The sequence below is a fragment of the Dreissena polymorpha genome, chromosome 3 (genome assembly GCF_020536995.1).
Source record: "Dreissena polymorpha isolate Duluth1 chromosome 3, UMN_Dpol_1.0, whole genome shotgun sequence".
In the NCBI taxonomy this organism is placed as follows: Eukaryota; Metazoa; Mollusca; class Bivalvia; order Myida; family Dreissenidae; genus Dreissena; species Dreissena polymorpha.
The window spans coordinates 101918672-101933240 of record NC_068357.1 but is presented as its reverse complement, the minus strand read 5'-3'; the positions used below and the strand labels follow the sequence as shown (position 1 = coordinate 101933240).

The window sequence follows — 14569 nt, the reverse complement described above, 5'->3', positions numbered from 1 at the left end:
TCAGTGAGCCCCACTTAAACAATATACACTCATATCTGACTTATTTAAACGATATACACTCATATCTGACTTATTTAATGGCCATTTTATTTTAATACAGGTTGTGATGCTCAGAGCTGTAATTTCAACAGTGAACTTAACACAACGCCTTTCAAAATATCAATGGAAGTGGCTTACAAATTGTGTACTTACTAAAACTAAAGAGGGTTAAACAATCATGATATAATACCAGTTGTGTATTGCTATTGCCAGTGGTGCAGGGTAGCCCCCTGTACACGCCCAGCCTGATGGAGGAGACCTGTGGCTTGTGGCAGACTGTCCTACATGACGTCCCCACCCTGGGACACATCTTCTCTGGGAGGGTCGTGTACCTTGTGCACAATGCCCATGACAGACAGGTAGGTCTCCACCCTGGGGCACATCTTCTCTGGGAGGGTCATGTACCTAGTGCACAATGCCCATGACAGACAGGTAGGTCCCCACCCTGGGGCACATCTTCTCTGGGAGGGTCATGTACCTTGTGCACAATGCCAATGACAGACAGGTAGGTCCCCACCCTGGGGCACATCTTTTCAGGGAGGGTCGTGTACCTTGTGCACAATGCCCATGACAGACAGGTAGGTCCCCACCCTGGGGCACATCTTCTCTGGGAGGGTCGTGTACCTTGTGCACAATACCCATGACAGACAGGTAGGTCCCCGCCCTGGGGCACATCTTCTCTGGGAGGGTCGTGTACCTTGTGCACAATGCCCATGACAGACAGGTAGGTCCTCACCCTGGGGCACATCTTCTCTGGGAGGGTCATGTACCTAGTGCACAATGCCCATGACAGACAGGTAGGTCCCCACCCTGGGGCACATCTTCTCAGGTAGGGTCGTGTACCTTGTGCACAATGCCCATGACAGACAGGTAGGTCCTCACCCTGGGGCACATCTACTCTGGGAGGGTCATGTACCTTGTGCACAATGCCCATGACAGACAGGTAGGTTCTCACCCTGGGGCACATCTTCTCTGGGAGGGTCATGTACCTTGTGCACAATGCCCATGACAGACAGGTAGGTCTCCACCCTGGGGCACATCTTCTCTGGGAGGGTCGTGAACCTTGTGCACAATGCCCATGACAGACAGGTAGGTCTCCACCCTGGGGCACATCTTCTCTGGGAGGGTCATGTACCTTGTGCACAATGCCCATGACAGACAGGTAGGTCTCCACCCTGGGGCACATCTTCTCTGGGAGGGTCATGTACCTTGTACACAATGCCCATGACAGACAGGTAGGTCTCCACCCTGGGGCACATCTTCTCTGGGATGGTCATGTACCTAGTGCACAATGCCCATGACAGACAGGTAGCTAATCTGTACCCTTAGTCTGTTTGTAAGGCTTGAATAATGTTGTAGATAATTTTAATATCATAAATACATACCTGTTATCTCTAGCTAATCCCTTTCCAGGGAGTTAATTATCCGGAAACTTTAAAGGCTGGGAATCATCCACCTCTAATAAAGAAAACCAAGTCAGGTTAAACATAGTACAATGTAACCTAACCGGAAATCAAGGACAACAACTCATCTTTCCTTACCGGACAACCACGAGTGCACGCCAATTTTAGCTCAGGACTTTTTTGTTCTTTTAATCGTGTTTATCGTCGGAGTTTGAAGGATAAATTTTATTTATCTTTTCTGTATATTATTCAGTTTACTTTTTTATACTTTTTATTGCAGTTTTTGTTATAATTCTGCTTTTGCTGGGTATCTTTGTTTATAGTGCTCATGTACATGAGCACGTGCACCACGAGGTTTTCGTTCCATTTCCTTCTATAGGTAATCCACGAGAACTTCGTGCCTTTTTCCTCAATAAATAATTGAGGGCATTTGTACAGCGTTTGTTTATTTACATTTTGGTTTAAATTTAACAATTGGTTTTGTCTGTTGTAGGATCTTTCTGTTTCATTTATTTTCAGAAATGAACTAACAAAAGAGAGGTTCATGTGGTTACGTCAAGGCAAGGTGGGATTCTCACGACACTTGCCTGGCATGTACCGGTTTTACTCTGCCTAAAAAATGTGCGGTGTGCGATTTATGGTCTTACGACACATGAAAACAAGCTGGTCGCCGTCGGACGTGGATCAGCCGCAAACGCCATGAACCTCCAAATGACCTTGATGATCCGGTGACTTCACTGGTCATGGATGACCAGTTGACATTTCAGTCACCGGATACCGGGAACGATGGTGGTGTTGTCTGTCGGTCGTCATCTGACCGTATGACTCCCACCATAAATACCGGCGACATTGATCGTAGACCTAAGGATCGATCAATGTCTGACCAAATGGCAGCCGCCATTCTATGATCTTTGGCCGGTGACGTAACTGGTCATGATATTATCGGCCGGTCACCGGTCTGGTCATGATATTACCGGCCGGTCATCGGTCCGGTCATGATATGACCGGCCAGTCGCCGGTCCGGTCATGATATGACCGGCCGGTCACCGGTCCGGTCATGATATGACGGGCGGTCATCGGTCCGGTCATGATGACGGTCCGGTCCGGTCATGATATGACCGGTCTGGTCATGATATGACCGGTCTGGTCATGATATGACCGGTCTGGTCATGATATGACCGGCCGGTCACTGGTCCGGTCATGATATAACCGGCCGGTCACCAGTCCAGTCACCTTCACCGGTCCAGTCCGGTCCGGTCACTGGTCAACAGTCAGAAGAAGGCAATGATCTTCATCATCTGATGACTCTACTTCCAACTCGTCATCAACGAATGAATCTTCGTCATCAAGGAGTAGACATCGGACACGCTCATCTTCTTCAAGCGATTCTCATCGCTGCTACGCGCGTAAGCGATCACGTCGTCGTTCACGGAGACGCTATTCCAGAAGATCCCGGTCTCATCGCAGCCGATCTACATCTCGACATCGCAGCCGATCCAGATCGCGACATCGCAGAAAACGAGGACGTCGACAAACCTCACGTAGACATCGTACCTACCATTCGGATAGTTGATCACCGTCTTATTCCTTTATGGAATCACATGTTTCCTCACCACATGTGTCGGCTCCCATGTTAACAGCCACACATGTTGGAACTTCAGGAGCGCAGCTAACAACTTCTGCTACATTATCAGCACCACGGGTGTCTTCGACCGTATCTAGTCGTGTACCCCCTAATGCTACCCATTCGAATCCTGCTGTTCTATGGTACAGAATGCGTCTGGTCATTTTGTACCGGTCAATACTGATAAGCATTATCAAATTGCTGACATCGTGGATGATAATCCATCTTTACCAGACAATCTGACACAAGATAGTTTCATTCCTGTTCCTGCTGTTTCTCTACACACCTCTGTTCCTGTAGAGAGTGAAGCTGAATCGGATGCGGACATTGATCCCACCATGGTTACTAAGTGCTTGGATACACGCCTTCCGATTGATACTACTGACTTATCTGTTTTTCAATCGTTGGAATCAGTGAATAAAACGATTCTTAAACGAGGAGATATGTGGAAGTACTGAAGGATTTTGCTGAGTCTAAACTTCAGGAACGTAACTACAAACCACCAGTACCCGATCCGACTTCCGGTTTAGATTTTTATGCCCCCCTTCGAAGAAGAGGGGGTATATTGCTTTGCTCATGTCGGTCGGTCGGTCCGTCCGTCCACCAGGTGGTTTCCGGATGATAACTCAAGAACACTTGGGGCTAGGATCATGAAACTTCATAGGTACATTGATCATGACTCGCAGATGACCCCTATTGATTTTGAGGTCACTAGGTCAAAGGTCAAGGTCACAGGTGAAGGTCACAGTTACTGGAAATGGGCATTTTAAGGATTTAGCATGGTTCAAACAAGGGAAACAACTACCGTTGATGCATGTTCATTTGATTAGAGCATTTGCCTCCCTTAAATTCATTTAAAATCTCATTTTACAGCAGAGATTCCAAATCTGACCTGTAAATGAGCCCCATATTTACTGCCAGTGCTAGGTTACCTTTTCCCATTTGATCATTATTAAGTATCGTTATTGTAATGCTGCTGCTACTGCTACTGCTACTACTACTGCTACTATTGCTACTACTGCTGCTGCTGCTACTACTACTACTACTACTACTACTACTACTACTACTACTACTAACTACTACTACTACTACTACTACTACTACTACTACTACTACTACTACTACTACACCACCACCACCACCACCGTGACAAAAAACGTATTCACACAATGGCTGCTACTACAACTTATAGCCCATATAGGGGGGCATGCATGTTTTACAAACAGCCCTTGTTCTAAATTACCATCGCAGGATCCAGACATCAATAAGCTTTTGCTTCCGATGCCAAGTTCATCTACTTCAGTGTCTGTCCCTTTTTCCATGATAGAAAACTGGGAAAGTAGAGAGCGAAGATCTTTAGGTCTATCCAACCAGGTAGACTTAATGCTAGCAACCTTGTTACACTTGGTTTGTGATTGGTCTGATTCTGTTCCGGAAGAACTTCGGGATTTATTGATCCACCTATCACGAACAGCATTATCCCTTTCACATAATGCTGCTTCTTCAATGTCTGAGATGTTAAGGATTCGTAGAGATCTTATCCTTTCATCTTTACCTTAAGATTTTCTCTTAGAACCAGGTATGAACTCGCTCAAAACGGCTCCTCTCACATCAGGTTTCCTTTTTGGTGGAAGGATACAAGAAGCAATCACAGCTGACAAGGATGACCAACTTCATGCTTCTTTAGCTAGAAACAATTCTGGACAACGCCAAGGAGCCTTTAAGCAGTCTGCTTCTAGGCCACCAGCAGTTCCAGCACCCAAGAAGGCTAAGAGAAACAATATTTTCTCTAAAAGACCTGCTGTTAAGCCCTAGGCTACCCTTCACAACCTCCGATGCCGGAAATACCAGTCGGGGCCAGACTTTTCCACCGATGGCTTCAAATTACTTTGGACAATTCAAAAAAAGGCCTTCACTTTCTCGCGTTGCGATAGAACTGGTATCTCAGCATCCTCATATTCCTCAGTCCATTCTCGGGCTCTTGGAAAAACAGGCGGTAGAAAGGGTTCAAGATCCTTATTCTCCAGGATTCTACAGTCATCTTTTTCTTGTTCAAAAGAAAAATGGTTCCTGGAGACCAATAATAGATTTAAAAGTGTTCAACATGTACCTTCTCAAACCAACTTTCAAAATGGAGACTCCTTCCTTCATACGGAACTCCATCAAACCCCTGCACTGGGGGGTGTCTTTGGATCTGGAAGATGCGTACTTCCATGTTCCTATACATCCCAACTTCCGGAAGTACCTTCGATTCGCCTTTTATGTCCAAGTCTACCAGTTCCTGGCCATGCCATTTGGTTTGGCGACTGCCTCACGAGTTTTTACCAAACTAATGGCTGCAGTCTGAGCTCACCTCCGAGTTCATGGGATTGTTCTTCTTCAGTATTTCGACGACTGGCTCTTACACCAGCTCGATCTTCATTTACTAGTTTTTCTGACCAACCTAGAATTCTCTTGAAAGGAACTCCTCTCTTTAGGACTCCTCAATGCAGACAAATCAGACCTCATTCCTTTTCAGGACTTCACTTTCGTGGGAATGAATTTCTTGACACACATCAATCGGGTCAGAGTGTCATGTCAACGTATATCAGACCTTCTGGTAAAGGTCAACTGGGTTTTGTCTCAATCTCATATAACAGCTCAAGAGTTCCTCTCTCTCAACGGTATCCTGAGCTCAGTAGCATACTTTGTGCAGTTGGGATGTCTATTCCTACGTCCTCTTCAGCATGATCTCTCAGCTTGTTGGAAATGGTCTCCGGGCAATCTGTTAAAACAGATTCCAATCCATCCTTCCCTAGTGTCTCATCTTCAGTGGTGGCTAGACGAGGAGACTCTCTTAGCAGGAGTACCACTTCTTCCTCAGCAACCGTCATTACATCTAATCACGGATGCGAGCAAGGAAGGATGGGGTGCTCACCTGGAACCTCTCAGTCTAATAGTTTCAGGGTTGTGGTCTCATCAGGAATCTCACCTTCATATCAACAATCTAGAAATGCGAGCAGTATTTCTAGCTGTATCTCATTTCCAGTCACATCTTCGAGACTCTTGTGTGATGGTGTCAACAGACAACACATCGGTGGTGGCTTACATCCAGGCAAAGGGGGGAACACATTCTCAATTCCTGTATCTGGAAACCAGGAAATTACTTGTTTTTTTGCAAAACACTTAACATTTATATTCTGGCCAAATACATACCAGGTCGCCTCAACGCCCTGGCGGATGGGTTGTCTCGCAAACATCAGATACTTTCATCGGAATGGACACTTCATCAAGAAGTGACCAAACAGATCTTTTTCAAGTTCGGTTATCCCCTGGTCGACCTATTTGCGACCAGACACAACTACACACTACCTCTGTATGCGAGTCCAGTTTACGATCCAGCAGCGTGGGCAATAGACGCGCTTTCGTTCGCTTTGGTCCAACTCGAAGCTTACGCCTATCCCCCACCCATTCTAATTCCCCAAATATTGGCGAAAATCAGGGTGAGCTCATGCCGGATACTCCTGATTGCCCCTTGGTGGCCCAGGAGATCTTGGTTCAACGATCTTCTCAGTCTCCTGTACGATTATCCCAGGAAACTTCCTCACAGGTCAGATCTTCTATCTCAAAGCGGCAGACTACATGCGGATCCAGTAATGTTCCACTTACACGTCCGGCCGTTATCAGGCAATCTCTGCAGAAGAAACGTTTTTCTGTCAGGGCTTCAACCCTCGTTGCTTCTGCAAGGAGAAAATCCACCAGAGCAGTCTATAATGCTCGCTGGAAACTCTTCTCTTATTGGTGTATTCAAGGGAAAATTGATCCCCTTAATTCCTCTGCTAGACGCATAGCGGATTTTCTCATCTATCTTTTTGATGATAAGAAACTTTCTCTTAGCTCTATCAAAGGATACAGATCTATGATTTCGCATACATTGGTTTTTACTAAGTCATCACAAATCTGTGATGATCCAGCGATTTAAGAACTGATTAGAGCTATGGAACTTAAACGTCCTGTATCTCGAACACTGGCTCCTAAATGGGATTTAGCTTGTGTGCTTGGTTCGCTTACTAAGGCTCCCTATGAACCTCTTGATCAGGCTTCTTTACAGTTCCTAACCTGGAAGACCGTTTATCTTCTTACTATGGCTTCATCCAAACGGAGAAGTGAAATTCATGCTCTTTCTTTAGGAGATAACCATCTTAGTTTTGATGCTGTCGTTGATCTGTTACATTATTATGTCAGCCAGGATTTCTTGCTTAAAATCAACTTCCCTCTATGGCTTCCAAACCCTTCAGAGTTCCAAGTCTTTCTAGAACTTGTGGACATGAAGATGATGATAGACTCCTTTGCCCGGTAAGGGCTTTGAAGTTCTACCTTAAGAGAGTAAAGTTTATTCGAGGTTCTCGTAAAAGACTTATCATTCCATTAAAAGGTGGGGGGGGGGGGCAATGTGTCTGCGGCTTCTATTTCCCGTTGGATAGCCTCGACAATTAAGAAGGCTTATTCTTCTCTTTCATCCAGTGATTTATCCCTGTTTCAGATAAGACCGCATGAATTAAGAGCTCTTTCGACTTCGTGGGCTTATATTAATTATACCCCACTGTCTGAAGTGCTTCAAGCTGCTTTCTGGAGGCATCCTACCTGCTTCTTTTTTTATCTTCGTTCTCTTGAGTGCCAACCAGACAATTTGTATATGTTGGGTCCTCTTGTTATTGCTCAAACTGTAATTTCTTCTATGGCGTAAGTATTCTAGGCCATCCGAGAATTAAGTACATACAATATGGTACTAACGAAGATAATCTGAGGACATGATCAATTATCTCTGGCTGAAAACCCTAAATATGGGTTTTGCTGTGATGGGAAAAATATGCGAACCTTCCCGCCGCAGCTGCAAAATCAGCTAGAGATAACAGGTATGTATTTATGATATTAAAACAAATTTTTAAATTAAAATTCATTTTAATTATTAAATACTTACCTGTTATCGGTAAGTCCCACCTCCCACCCCGCTCATCGACATTTTATGTTTTTGTAAAGGAAAGATGAGTTGTTGTTCTTGATTTCCGGTTAAGTTACATTGTACTATGTTTAACCTGACTTGGTTTTCTGTATTAGAGGTGGATGATTCCCAGCGCTTAAAGTTTTCCAGATAATTAACTCCCTGGAAAGGGATTAGCTACAGATAACAGGTAAGTATTTAATAATTCAAATGAATTTTACTTTAAAAATTTGTTTTAATGTATGTTGGTTTTCTGGAGTTGATTATTTGTACTCTTAGTCTGTTTGTAAGGCTTGGATAAATGTTTTAAAGAATTTCGAAGTATGTTGGTTTTCTGAAGTGGATTATTTTTATCTTCTTAAAAAGGTTTGCAACATATTTGGGCAATTTTGTTAAAATTCATGATATCTGTTGGTATATTGTCTGATTGTTTTCTTTTCTGTGTTCAGCTACATTTGCAACAACTTCTTTCATATCAAAGCTTTTCTTGAAAACTGTGTACGCACTTATTAGTGTGTGACAATAAAGATACATGTAGTTATATTAAAACAGGAATAACAATTACTGGACTGCCACACTGTCAGGGTTAAATAAAATAATAATTTAAGGTTATGGGCAGCTCATTTTTCAAAAGTTATACTTTTTGGTGAATGAACTTCACACCACTAGGTTCAATTTCCATTCATACGTGAGTTTGGTTGTTGTTCAACAAACTGAACAAATCTTTCAAGATAAGCAAAGTATAAGAAAATTTCAGCCATAATTCAAAGTTTGTCTATTATGGTGAATCCTATTGTTTATGAAGGAGTTCTAGAATACACTCTGAATGCTCACATAATGCTGTGTTTATCATGGAAGGACCTCTTTAACTTCATAATATAATGAGCCAAGTTCTGGTAAACCGGGCTTTATGTATTGGTGTTAAGTATTTTTCCAGATGAGTCTTTTAAACGCTTACTGTGTAAATGGTATTTTTTATTTTAATGCAATTTCTTTTAGCAAAAAATCACTGTATGCAGAAAGCGTCATCCCTGTTCGGCCTGCACTGGTTAATCTGGGACAACATGATATGCATATCCCCCATTTTCTGAGAGTGCGGCTCAGTACATGGCGTTTGCATCTGTTAATTTAGGTAGCATGGGTCCAGTACACCGACCTGCTGTCAATGATGTTCAAGGCAGGTCTGATACAACAGCAGCAGTTCACTGAGAGTGGGGGCAAGTTTATACCTCATATCCAGGTACTGTAGAGTGAGACTTTTACCCTGGACTGGTGTTTATAAAAGCTTTCAATCAATTTCTTTATTTAGTTCTTATTCTATAACATTAATGTTATACAGTTTAGTTCACTTTGATATAATCCAATGATTTCTATTTTCAAAATGGTACAACTTTACCTCTTGCGAATATTTATAGAGTTTGAACATGTTTTTATGGCCCTGGATCGAAAGATCGGGGGTATATTGTTTTTGGCCTGTCTGTCATTGTATGTGTGTGTGTCCCAAAACTTTAACCTTGGTCATAACTTTTGCAATATTCAAGATAGCAACTTGATATTTAGCATGCATGTGTATCTCATGGAGCTGCACATTTTGAGTGGTGAAAGGTCAAGGTCACCCTTCAAGGTCAAAGGTAAAAAAAAACGAATTCAAAAACTTTAACCAAAACTTTAACCTTCTTCATAACTTTTGCAATATTGAAGATAGCAACTTGATATTTGGGATGCATGTGTATCTCATGTAGCTGCACATTTTGAGTGGTGAAAGGTCAAGGTCATCCTTCAAGGTCAAAGGTCATATTTATGGCTTCAAAGCGGCGCAATAGGGAGCATTGTGTTTCTGACAAACACATCTCTTGTTTGTCATTCCAACTTGTCATAATTGTGGTTTGGTGAGTTTGCATTGGTGTGTGCATCTGTCTGAACTTGTCCAGATTGTAACTTTTGCAATTTTTAATTACCACATATGAAAGTTGTTTCAAAATGTCGTCCACTATTGTCAAAGATCAAGGTCATGTTTCCATGTCATCTATGGGTATTATACAGCTTATCTGGACTAAAACTTCATTATTTATCAATCAATTTGAAAGGTTTGTCATATATTATCACTTTGTTGGGATGGCGTATTGTGGGGAAAATCGTTATGCATAATTCAAAGGTCAAGGTCACTTGAAGCAGTCAAAGGTCAAATATGGGCATGTCCAGACTGTATCTTTGTCATTTCTTGAGCTAACTTAAAAATAACCTTATCACAAAGGATAGTCATATAGAATCAGATTGTTGTGTGCAACTCTGTGTTCATAGCTTCAAGGCCAAGGTCAAACTTAAAGGTCAAGTGTCAAATATGGACAATACATAAGTGGATATTTATAAAGAGAATTAGATGGGTAAGATCTGTGTAGAATTTGCAATTTTCAAATAATTACATGCATTGCAGACATCACTCTCAACTTGCTTCTAACAGGAAGCAAAGTTGTTTTATTAATCTGAGAGTAAACTAAATGCTTGTCATATGTTGTTGTTGACTTTTCTCACCCGATCATTGAAGGATAAAGATCTCATAGTGAGACTGGTGCACTGCATGTGTAAGCTAGCTGAGGGGACTGGAGAGGAGGAGAAAGCTGATGTTCTGGGTACCTGTCTGCAGCTCCTGTACAACCAGTTACCTAGCAACACCTGCCAGGAGGCCCAACTGATTCTGGACACTCTGGGTGTTGCCATTAACAACAATCAGCCGTTTGAAAGATGGATTGAGGTCAAGAAAGAGGACTAGAAGAAATGTATATATGTTTGTACATGTTTGTGTGATTGCTGCATTCTTCAAAAATGATTCGTATGATTTCATTACATTCAAAACTATTATTAAGTTCACGCCGAAACAGGTTTCATCTTCAGATGCAAAGCATTGTATATACTTGTTGGATAACAAAAACAGAACCTCTCTAAACAGTTGTCTGCTATGACATATTTTGTGCAAGAGGCTGATTTTACTGTAAAATTGATGAATAAAGCCTTATTAAAATAATCTATGGAACAATTACTCAATAAAACTGTGAGATGGATTGATTTTGATTTAGTAGCCCCATACAAGTGGAAAATTTGCCTTCGCATTTATAGTGATGTAACTGTTTAATGCACAAAAGAATGTGTAATGATTTTGTTATTAGCCGGATTTTTTTCGAAAAAATCTCGGCTTATAGATTGATGTTGTCGGGCGGGCGGGGGGGGCGGGCGGGCGGGCGGGCGGGGTGGCGGCGTGCTCGAAAATGTTAAAGTTCTTATTTCATGGTATAACTTTGGTATGCTTGGACCTAGAGTCTTGAAACTTGACATGAAGGTTGGCCATAACTAGTTAGTAACCACTGGTCATTTCAAGGTCATTCATTTGAAGGTCAAGGTCACTGTGACCTTGAATGTAAAAATGTTAAAGTTCTTATTTCATGGTATAACTTTGGTATGCTTGGACCTAGAGTCTTCAAACTTGACATGAAGGTTGGCCAGGATTAACAGATGACCACTGGTCATTTCAAGGTCATTCATTTGAAGGTGAAGGTCACTGTGACCTTCAATATAAAAATGTTAAAGTTGTTATAACTTTGGTATGCTTGGACCTAGAGTCTTGAAACTTGACATGAAGGTTGGCCAGAACTAGTAAGTAACCACTGGACATTTCAAGGTCATTCATTTGAAGGTCAAGGTCACTGTGACCTTGAATGTAAAAATGTTAAAGTTGTTATAACTTTGGTATGCTTGGACCTAGAGTCTTGAAACTTGACATGAAGGTTGGCCAGAACTAGTAAGTAACCACTGGACATTTCAAGGTCATTCATTTGAAGGTCAAGGTCACTGTGACCTTGAATGTAAAAATGTTAAAGTTCTTATTTCATGTTATAACTTTGGTATGCTTGTACCTAGAGTCTTCAAACTTGAAATAAAGATTGGCCAGTACTAGAAGATGACCACTGGTCATTTCAATGTCATTCATTTGAAGGTCAAGGTCACTGTGACCTTAAATGTTAAAATGTTAAAATTGTTATAACTTTGGTATGCTTGGACATAGAGTCTTCAAACTTGACATGAAGGTTTGCAAGCACACTTAGATGACCACTGGTCATTTCAAGGTCATTCATTCTAAGGTCAAGGTCACTGTGACCTTGAATGTAAAAATGTTAAAGTTCTTATAACTTTGGTAGGTAAAAATGTTAAAGTTCTTATTCCATGTTATAACTTTGGTATGCTTGTACCTAGAGTCTTCAAACTTGACATAAAGGTTGGCCAGTACTAGAAGATCACCACTGCTCATTTCAATGTCATTCATTTGAAGGTCAAGGTCACTGTGACCTTCAATGTTAAAATGTTAAAATTGTTATAACTTTGGTATGCTTGGACCTAGAATCTCAAACTTGACGTAAAGGTTTGCAAGCACACTTAGATGACCACTGGTCATTTCAAGGTCATTCATTTCAATGTCATTCATTTGAAGGTCAAGGTCACTGTGAACTTAAATGTTAAAATGTTAAAATTGTTGTAACTTTGGTATGCTTGGACCTAGAATCTCAAACTTGACGTAAAGGTTTGCAAGCACACTTAGATGACCACTGGTCATTTCAAGGTCATTCATTTGAAGGTCGAGGTCACTGTGACCTTGGATGTAAATATGTTAAAGTTGTTAATACTTTGGTATGCTTAGACTTAGAGTCTTCAAACTTGATATGAAGGTTGGCCAGAACTAGTAGATGACCACTGGTATTTCAATAATTTAAGTATTGCATTGACAAAAACACGAAAGGTACTTTCCTGTCATTTAAATCAAAAATCCGGCTTCAATGCGGTCATCTCCGACCGCGGAACTCTTGTGTTAATGTTATGTGGCAATGTTATTGATATGTGATTAAGGCATTTAAAAGGATCATTGGCTGGGGTGGAGATTAGTCTAAATTAGAGCTATACATGTGTTGGTCTGTTTCTGTACTCTAGTATCACTATATTAGTTTTGCCTCTTATGGTCTGTTAAACACTTACAAAGTCAATAAAAATTGAGTGATGTTTTCTTTTTTTATGCCCCCGGATCGAAAGATCTTTAACCTTCGATAAAATTTGGTCATAACTTAGCGAATATTGAAGATAGCAACTTGATATTTGGCATGCATGTGTATCTCATGAAGCTGCACATTTTGAGTGGTGAAAGGTCAAGGTCATCCATTACGGTCAAAGGTCAAAAAATACAATCCAAGGGAAGTAATAAGCTTTAAAATGGAGATAATTTGTAAACCTGCCAAATGATACATTGAAATTTTATTTCAAAGCGGCGCAATAGGGGGCATTGTGTTTCTGACAAACACATCTCTTGTTTCAGTTATGTTTTGTGTTGTTTGATCATGTTTTGTAAAAAGTAATGTTGAATGTATTAAGCTCCATGTTCAGGTTTCATTGTTCATTTGTATAATAAAATGTTAATATCTCTGAATTAGACATCTGTACATTATTTTGATTCATTATCATATCCTGTGATATATTATTTTCACCATGCAAGACAAATGAATATAATGTGCTTGTATAATATGTTAAATATAAAATTAGAAAATGAGCATTTCACAATTCTTTGTTATTGTTTCCTGTTGTTGTAATTGAGTCCTTCATTATCTCCCTAAATGTTGTACTTTGTATTCATCCAACAGGACCTGCTAAGAAGATATGTCTTTGATGTTAAGTTTCCATGAGACAGGCGGTTTTTGGCGAATGCATAACTTAATTTATTCAATTAACTATTTTAAAGCAATTTACAAGTACATTGATGATTCACTGCTTTCGTAATGGCATATATTTATTTGTTATATTTGGTGCGAATAGGTTTAAATTAAACCTAGTTTATTTTGCAGAACCTTTCGGCAAAATATATAAAACAAAGCATCGATGATAAATGGTATTTACCTGTAGCTTGTACTTGTAAAGGTGTTGAATTCTTGGCAAGGTGCGAGGTTCCCTGCGCCTTTTAAATCCTTTGTAATTACCGTTCCAAGGTTGTGACACAAGGTTTAATCAATGTACGTGATTAGAGCAGTATTTTATGTACTTCCTAGTGTATAGTCAATTTCGTTTTTTTCATATATTTATAGACAAACAAGAGACCATAGGTGTCAATATGCCTGAATCAATCATTGATCTCGTACAATAAAACGAAAAGAAGAGACCACAGCAACATAAAAACACATGCATTGAGAACAGCAAAGTTAACCATTGATAAGTCACCAGAGAGAAAAAATTACAGATACATATATGTTCATGGTGGATCGATGCACTGAGCCAATGAAGGGGTCAGTTATCCCTTGAACTTGGCTTTGTGCAATCAACGTGCACGTGTAATTGCGGGTTCAGGAATGAGAGCAAGACCAACTATATCTCGCATAACATTTCCAAGTTATTATTCATGTACAAATTCGAACCTAAGTTATATTAATTCCGCTATATGAGAACAAAAGATGCAGAATTGACAGGTGTGTTTGAGGTATTCCGAACGTATTTGTT

The 14569-nt window shown here is 40.8% G+C and overlaps 1 protein-coding gene and 1 long non-coding RNA gene across 3 annotated transcripts in view; both read left to right on the top strand.

Moving 5' to 3' along the window:
• LOC127872887 (codanin-1-like) overlaps positions 1-11229 on the top strand; it is a 77565-nt gene extending 66336 nt beyond the window's left edge. For both annotated transcript variants that reach the window (XM_052416371.1, XM_052416372.1), the window contains exons 22-24: positions 253-402; positions 9184-9287; positions 10593-11229. In XM_052416371.1, the coding sequence (XP_052272331.1) occupies positions 253-402; positions 9184-9287; positions 10593-10817 (479 nt within the window). In that variant the 3' untranslated portion in view covers positions 10818-11229. The remainder of the gene's footprint in view (positions 1-252; positions 403-9183; positions 9288-10592) is intronic.
• A 73-nt stretch (positions 11230-11302) lies between these two features.
• On the top strand, positions 11303-13632 carry LOC127872928 (uncharacterized). The gene is made up of 2 exons (XR_008045832.1): positions 11303-12580; positions 12834-13632. It is a non-coding gene; the product is annotated as an uncharacterized LOC127872928 (long non-coding RNA).
• The last annotated feature ends 937 nt before the right edge of the window (positions 13633-14569 follow it).